Source organism: Etheostoma cragini, chromosome 17, assembly GCF_013103735.1.
Source record: "Etheostoma cragini isolate CJK2018 chromosome 17, CSU_Ecrag_1.0, whole genome shotgun sequence".
Lineage (NCBI taxonomy): Eukaryota > Metazoa > Chordata > Actinopteri > Perciformes > Percidae > Etheostoma > Etheostoma cragini.
In genome coordinates, this window is record NC_048423.1 from 18975969 (window position 1) to 18985050 (window position 9082).

Sequence of the window (9082 nt, forward strand, 5' to 3'; positions counted from 1 at the left end):
GTATCTGAAGTCTCTTTTATATAGACCTTAGAGGTCCCCTAACACTGTATCCAAAGTCTCTTTCCCAAAATTCAGCCTCTGTGCAGAATTACAGCCACTAGAGCCAGTACCTCAATTAGCAAATTAGTGAATGCTCCTCTTTTAATTGACAGTTCGATAAACCCTGTGTCCCCCTGTTACTATGACTTCTGTCAAACTTTCTGATTACACATGGCACATAAGTAGTTTACGATAACTTGCAAGAAATGACCAATTTACTATCAAATTCCCAGTCAGTTTGAAACAATCAATCTTCGTTTTTGTGTCGGCTAGAATGACAAATGTCGTTTGCAGATGTTTTTAAAATGTATCCAGCTATCATGAGCTAATGTTAACGCTAAAACTCCGTCCGTCTCCAGCTGACTTTATTGCTTCCAGCAGATTACTTTTTAAACAAAAACAAAAAAATATAACTTAGTCTTTTATGCGCACATGATGGCTACTTATGATGCAACGCTGAGAAACTAAGGCTAAAGCTGCATGCTCCGGGCAAAAAGTCTGCATGCTCTGCAGCTGATGATCCATGGAAAAAGTGCAGAGACTGTAAAAGTACACTGTTTGTGTCCTATATGTCCTGTACATGCACTACATATATGTGTTATAAAAACAAAATTTTTTAAAAATTTTGTTTTAAGACAATGCTTCAATGTTTGCATTGTCTTAAAACAATTTTTTGGCCTGAACCAAATAAAGAAAGTTAAGCGAACAGTTCAATTAATAGTCCAATTATTGCTTCTTTTTAAAATACTTCAGTATACAACAAATATTGATGAACAGTAATGAACAGAGGTGTGTGTTGTAACATTTTACACAATGACTGTTGCCCATGATGTAATCAGGAATAATAACTAAAAGCATTTCAGACACACTGAAGTTGGGAAAGTAGGACTTGTTGCATAATTTAATGGATTCACAAAAGGTATTTTTTTCCGTTTTTCCTTTTCCTTTTGGTTTTATTATTTCATCACACAGCTACATTTTATTATCTGAAGGTAATTTTCCCCAACTGGACTTGGGAGTAATGATTGCAATAGAAAAAGGTCACTATAATGAAGGTAATAGTCACATTATGTCTTAACAATTACAGGACTGCTGGGTTCACTGAGAGCTTTTCAGCTTTGCTCTGCTAGTTCGATGTTAATTTTCTTCTGAATAAAAAGTCAACGTTAATACGACTTCCAATTACATTTTTCACAAATACAGAAATGGAGATTTTCCAGATTGACGTCAAAACTTTAAATGCAGTTACACTGTTGAGAAACTGTGATGGCTGGAGAGTGTTTGTGGGTCCGTCCCTGTGAAGGACATCGGAGACAACACTCACCAACACTCACACGAGGTAGCACTTCGTGTGAGTGTTAAAAACTCACTTTCACTGTGTTTAATGCGAGGCGGTTCATATTTAAAGTCTGAACCCGTTTCACGCAAAATCTCTCATAGAAATTATTTATATTGTTGTTAAATCAGTCTCTCTTTGCAAAGTTCTCCCACTTCCTGTCTTTACAAAGCAAGGGCATTTTTATTCTGCATTTATAATGCAAATTTACTCAAGAAATGCATTAATATGAGTGATTTCTGCTATTCTTGTCTTTCCATTACCTTATAATGGAGCTCTGCACGTTTCAGAATGAAGGGATGTGATGATCGAATGTGTCCTCGTTTCCCTGTCCATTATCTGGCACTGCTACAGAGCCAATAGCCACAGGTGCTAATGGCCATGTTTTTCTCACGCAGCCCATGCCAATTTCTTACACGCTTTAGCGACAGTTAGAGTCCAACTGTTCGTGCACATGCACAGTCCATTTGTCTCTGCCTCTTGTTGAAAAGCTCCGAAGCGTTATGTGCCTATAAAAATCTCTTTTTGCCACAGAGAGGCACAGAAAGACGGAGAGTGATCGAGAAACGCGGATGTATTATATTAGTAAAGCAATGGCAAAGAGGTGGGTGTTATATGAATGGCAGATTAATAGCGTGACAGCAATGAGTAAGCACAGCGGCGCCGAATCCATGCATTAATTAACACAAATGAGTGTCATGCTCCTGTGAGTGACTGGCAGACAGGCGGAGGTTTAATCCCAGCTCCAGGAGGAAATACTTTACAGGATGTATTATTTTTTCACATTTTTCTCTCCTAGCCTATCCTTGACATGTGCGTCTTTTATCCGAGACATTGTGTTCTAAATGTCGCTAATGATGATGAATCAGCAGCGACAGTAGCCCGGGCCACAGTTGTTATTCAGATTGGGTGTGTGCGTGTTCATCTGAAGACTTACAAATGTGTTTGGGTTGACGTTTTGACAGGCCTCTGCAAACTATTCCCATTGATTGATGTGCCAGCACGCTCCTTCTGGGTGCTGCTGTCCAATGAAATGCATTGGCTGCAGCTGAAAGACTCCCCATTTATCAGCATCTTAATTATACAACAGACCAGCTCAAGACCCTTGTTAGTGTAAGGGAAACAGCCATTGTTATGCTATACCTGCTGATCTGGAAGCAATTTCGCAGTGTTTATATTTGCAGTGTGGCATGAGAGATAAAGGATGATTCATGAGATCTTTTTTGCAGCCACTGGTTGAGGACAGAGACACCCTTATGACACATCAGTCTTCCCAGAAGTTGATGCTGTAGATCAGGGATCTTCAAGGTTCTTTAGGCCAAGGACCCCTTAGTTAATAGAGAAATGGAGTAGGGACCCTTTACTACATGTACTGTATAACACTGAGTTGCATATTAAACTGGCTAAATAAATGGATATTAAGATATTTTTTATGCATTATGTTTTTATGTTAAACATGCATGTGGAACAGTGAATCCTTAAACTTATATGGTATGGTTGCCATAGTGGCCACGTTGCCCATTGTAGCCTAAGCTTATCTCCAATATGTAAATTAAATGTTTCGTTTCTTCATCAACAGACCTTTTCTTTTAATTAGTTGGGTTCATGTTTAATGTTTAATTTTGTAAAAAAAAAGAAAGTAAAAAACCATTGAAAGGACTTGCACTAACTCCCCCCCATCTCTTCAGTAGATAATGCAAGGAGGATCTCCATGTTTAGTATTTTCTTTATTTTCTATTCTATTTGGTCTCATTGCACGTCTCTGTGCGGATTACAGGGCTTAGATCTTTACAACCACTACCTATAACTTCAAAAATGCCATTAGTGAGATCCAATTTCCTTCAAAATAATAAAAAAAAAAACAACAGTCCCTTGGGTGCACTTCAGAACTATATTAAAGCACCATGTAGCAGTGCTTAATTTGTTGTTGTTTTTTAAATGCACAATTCCCACTCTGCATTCCAAGTCAAGTCTTGAAGTCAATGAGGACGGATGCCTTCAGCAAGATTTCTGCATTACTTGTTGTGTAGCCAATTTAAGGAGGGTGGAACCAAATACCATTGAATACCTCTCATGTGCGCATTTAAAATGGAATTAAATTTGAGTCGGAATAATAAAAAAAAAACTTTGTTTAAATGTCTGAATCCCAGAAGAAGACAGTGGAATAGATAATCATGTGAACTCCTTTAGAATTAGTAATCATGCAAGGATGTTTTTGTTTCCCGAAGGCTGCTTGGTCTTCCAGAATGAAAATGCTCCCATACATAAATCATGAGTGGTCACTCAGCTATTTTGACAAAGCCAATTGACGATTCGTGGCAGATTGGAGGGGAAAATGTCACAAACTGCTAATTCCACCTTTACAGGGACCCATGTTAAATGTGATCAGCATTGGGTTCACTCTGAATGAACTCATGTCAGAAATCTTAATGCTTGTGTATTTTTTATGTGCCTCTTATGACACTATTTTGGGAAGCAATCAAGGAAAAGTTAGACAAGAGAGCCCATTTTCCACTGAGAGAAATGAAATGAAGTGAAGCCCATGTGGTCTCTTGTGTTTAATCTCTTCTTTGACTGCCTGCACTCAAGTTTGCTAGGATGTCATGAAAGTTATCTTGAAGAAACAAGATAAGCTGACTACCAGCACTGAACTCCATAAGGAAATGTGGCCATAGTAACAGACATGGTATCTAAAAGTAGCGTTAAAAGTCCCGTCCTGGGCACCCAGATAGCTCAGTTGGTAGAGCGGGTGCCCATGTATAGAGGTTTACTCCTCGACGCAGCCGGGGCGGGTTCGAATCCAGCCTACGGCACTTTGCTGCATGTCACTCTCCCTCTCTCCCCTGTCACAACTTCAGCTGTCCTGTCGATTAAAGGCCTAAAATGCCCCAAAAAAATAATCTTTAAATAAATAAAAAGTCCAGTCCTACTTTCGAACTATGTTCCACAATGCATTTTCTCATAGAGGGTTTTCTTTCTTCAATCATTGTGGAAAGCTGAAATATATAGCTGGGTAATTCTGCAAATAATCCTCTTGTATCTTGTATACATATGCTCATATAAATGACTATCTAGCGTCTTTGTCAGAGCAGTGACCTACTTCAACTTGCATCTTTCAGTAAAACAGAAACGTTTTACAACCTTGTCATTTAATGATTACAAAACATACACTGCAATGTAAAATGTATAAAATACTTTTTGTTGAAAAAAATACGTTAGGCTGTGTTAGGCTATTTTTTTTGCAAGAGCACAAGAGCAGTAGTGTAACTAGCATTGAATACAACTGACAATATAATTCAGCTCTATGGAAACTACAAAATACACAGTGGAACGAAGGCAGCAACACTTGGCATGAATGTGGCTCTGGGCTCTGGGCTCTGTGTAAAGGTAATAACCAGAGCCACATAACCATTTATTGAGCAAACACATTTGGCAAACTTAGAATGTAGAGAACTAACCCCTGGTTACATAAAAACAAACAAATAAATAAATAATCATGTACGGGGTTTAAATAATAAAGGTTTATTTTAAAGTTTATCAGCCACTGTAGACCACCCATAATCATAACTAATTATGTGGTATATAAACAGTATACATATATAAATGTACTTTTATTTCATTACAATAATTAAATCATCATTCATAGCATTCAAGCTTATCTGTTGCATGTTTAAATTTGCATGTTTTTCATTTGAGTTTTTCAATATTTATAATATATTTTATATAATATATAATATATATAATAATAATTTTTTGGCCTTATTGACAGGACAGCTGAAGACATGAAAGGGGAAAGAGAGGGGGGGGGGGAATGACATGCAGCCCAGGGACACGCAGGTTAGAGTTGAACCCGGGCCCGCTGCGTCAAGGAGTACACCTCTATAAATGGGCGCCCACTCTACCAACTGAGCTTAATAAAGTTAAGAAATGACTCTGTTGGTATCAAGTGGCCCCCCAGAACACTTCCACCTAGTGTTAGACCCACATGCTGCCTTCCCCTGTCTATCCTGACAGGCCTCTCACCATCTACTTATTTAACTGTTGTTGCATCCCTTGCCATGCCATCTCCTTTTCCTTCTTGTTTTATTATATTTGTAGCCCCCGACAGCTTTTTATGCTTCATCCATCTTTTTCTACAAACCTTTCACATGAAATTAAATGTTAGCAATATGTTAGTCTGGGTCAACGCAATGATTCAAAGGCTATTTATTCTTTTGTTTAATGTCACTTATCAGGTTTATCAACAAAAAGCCAAGCAAGAGTTTTTTTTTCTTAGACCTGCAGAATTTACAGATTGTTGCATTTCCTAATTTACCTGCATCCAAGCTGACAATATGTTTTCAAGGGTCTGGAATTTCAAACCGAATGGAATCCTCCAAGCAGCACAAAATAATTGTGACTTTGAATTGTGTTTTCAGTTCTCATTTTTCACATTGAACCATGTCCTTGGTGGGTGTTGTGGCAGAAAAATAACACTTGCGAGTGCAACCTCAATGACACGGTTATCTTTTCATGAAATTACCAACGCCAACATAAGGACGATTTTTATGGTATATGAATTGTATCTGTACACGAGCCAGAACTTGAACAATAACACATTAAAGCTGGAGTAGCCAGAAGGCCCAAAATGCCAGAATTTGAAGTAAAATGAACTATCTTCCTGCAGCTCACCCTCTCCTCTACCTCTGGGCAGCCCCTCCAAAAAGACAAGCGCGGGCACGCACCAGCTTCATACATTAACACTTACGAGTTCTAATCATTCGTTTCATCCAGATGCTGTTACAGAGCGGCAGGTTTATGAGGATTACCGTTCCATTTTATTTGTAAAGCCCTTTGAGACATACTGTGATTCAAGGCTATAATTTGCTACTACAACATGAACTTGAATTAGCCGCAGCCCTGAGCCTGTGGCCATGGTTAGCAGAAGGCTAAACTACAGGCTCATCTGTTACATTTACATTTCCTCTCACGCCACCTCCGGCGTCTGCTTGTTCGGATGACGGCAGTAGGCGGTGCCATGGCTTCGGCCTGTGGTCCTCAAAACAGGCTGCTGCCAACTAAACATGGAGACGCAGAAAACGCAAACATGGCTAACAAGCCGGTATTCGTGCTAGGTTAAAGGCCAACCCCAGCAGACCCGCTCTACCAACAGTTTTCACAGCAAATGTCCGCTCCCTGGACAATAAGCTATGGGACAATTTTGTTCCTAAGTACTGTATAAACTGTAGAAGGATTAGAAGTAAGTTTCTTATCTAATAGTTTAGCCTTGAATTAGCAGCAGACCTGAGCTCTTAGCTACAGTTAATAGAACTTTCACTGATGTGCATGGGCATCTGCATTTGTAGAACAGCCAATAGGAATGCTTTCTCTCTGAAAGCACTTGTGATTGACCAAAGTCTCCTTTTATGGGCTGGATTTTCTAAAGCCTGAAAACAGAACCAAGGAGGAGATTGCAGAAGTCTATTTTTCTCTCAGACTTCTTGACTTATAATAACATGAAAGATTAATACAACATTTTTGCCTAAACAACACCAAGAGTAACCTGCCTAGTTTGACCAGAGCACAGTTCACACATCATATTAAATCACAGGAGCTGAGTAAATCCTGCAATTTCAGCGTTGACAGTCACTCGATAATGTGACATGGTGCTGACAACACAAAAGAATCATATTAATAATATATAAGGCCAATTTGAGATACCCTTTTGAAACATATTATAGGGCTTGTTTTAGGTTTTGCTTTATAATTTCCCCGTTTTTCTTGTACAGGGCCAAATTGCTACGTGGACACAACAGTGATACCAGCCGGCCGAGAGGTGAAGATTGATGAGTGTACAATCTGCTACTGCACATATGAGGAGGGCACATGGCAGATTGAGCGTCAGGCCACCTGCAGTAAGAACGAGTGCCAGCTGAGCTAAAGACTGGCACGGTCAGAGGAGACATTGGCACGCAACACCAGAGCCAATCCGCATGCAATCTCTCGGCCTTTCACCCAATCTACCGGACATCCGGGTCGGACAGAGGCCCCGGAGCATTTCAGCATTTATAGTCACTCCTGTATTACAGAAAAAAAATGCTTTTATGAAAGTTTATAATCCAAACACAGAATATCTATTTATCTATGTATTGCGTTATTTATGAATATAGACAAATAAAGGAGTAATTAATGCTGAACTAGTGAACACATATTTTTTATAGCCTCTGTATTTTATTAAGCAATGTATTGGACCAGTGGTAAAAAAAAACAATAGAATGTATAGAACACACACAGCTGTCTTTGGAGATAAGAAAACCTCAATGTCTTGACATTCAATGTCACCTGACAAATCCTGCCGCCCATCCCTCTACCACCAAAGTGCAGGCTAGACTACATGCAGTCCACTTCAGTATCATGGGTGCAAAGTTGTTGTGTGCAGAGTTAAAAACAACGGGAAAATAGAAGGAAATTCAAGAGGACTTGACTGTTTCCTAATTTCTTTGATCTTTTTTTTGGATGTTCAAATGTGTTTTGATTTGAAAGTGCTTTTTTGTATTTCTCTTGGAATCATGTGTTCTTGTTTCAAATAAATGCCAGACTGCTCTCTGTAAATAGTCCAATGGTACTTTAAACACTGTTGGGAGGATGGTGTTTCACATTCACAGACTTCCAACTGAATAAAAATCTTTGCAATTTCACTCGAATCAACAAATGACACTGAGATAGAACAATCAAACTAATTTCCTCCAATGTTGTGTCTCACGTATCACAGGTTACCTTTGAATCTGACAAACATGTACAAATCCACTCTTTAGATGTAAGCATTTTTTACTTTTTGAGCTCCAGAATGAGAACAGTGTGTATAAAAGCTACAGTTAAATTTTTAATGAGTTGTCAAAGGTTTATTAAGCTGTTTAGTAATGCTGCGGTTTCACTTGCAATAGCTATAAATCTCACAATATAAACAAGAGAGGTTGGAATGTTTATTAACAATTTAAGTTTGGGTTATGAAGACTGAAGAGCAGGTTGTGATAAATGGATGCAGATGTTGTGTGTCTGTTTTTTTTTGTGTGTCATCTTTTGCATCTGCAGCGCGGCACCCTCTGTGTCATCCTTTGCAACGGACAGGCCACTCCGCAAAACTCTTTGATCGAGGGGTTGCCAGACAACGGTGTTGCATCTCCAGCCGTGAGACGTGCCTGTCGGCCAGCCGGCAGGATCGAGGTAAATAAGCCTAAATGCATGTACATGCTATGTGACAGGCTTCTCACAGAGCAGCAGCTGAAATGTGGCACAGATCCATTAAGGTTTTCTGGCCAGCCTTCACTCCTCTGTTTCTACAACTGTAAAGGTCCTGTCAAGCCAAATTCACGTAATCCATGAAAACAGGACTTGTGCTTGTGCATACAAGTAGTACATGATTGTGGGATTTTCTCTCGTATCCACAAGTCCTCACTAATAATAACACAAAGTAATCATGTTCATGCCTTTCCTCAATTTCTGTCTATTTAGAGGAATTACTGCTGTGTCGTGTCTATTCTTTCATTTTACAAGATAATACTCCCTTATGTCTAATTGCCCAATCAGCTAACCTGCTGTTAATTAATAAAGTGATGTAATCAGAATCAGAATCAGAATCAGCTTTATTTGCCAGGTATGGGGACAAATAGGAGGAATTTTGCTTTGCATCGTGTTGCTCACAATGTGCTTACTTACACAAAAGAAATA

At 39.1% G+C, this 9082-nt stretch overlaps 1 protein-coding gene across 1 annotated transcript in view; it reads left to right on the forward strand.

The window, feature by feature from the left end:
* vwc2 (von Willebrand factor C domain containing 2) overlaps positions 1-8054 on the forward strand; it is a 25972-nt gene extending 17918 nt beyond the window's left edge. The window contains exon 4 of the mRNA XM_034898407.1: positions 7144-8054. Coding sequence (XP_034754298.1) covers positions 7144-7295 — 152 coding nt within the window. The 3' untranslated portion in view covers positions 7296-8054. The remainder of the gene's footprint in view (positions 1-7143) is intronic.
* The last annotated feature ends 1028 nt before the right edge of the window (positions 8055-9082 follow it).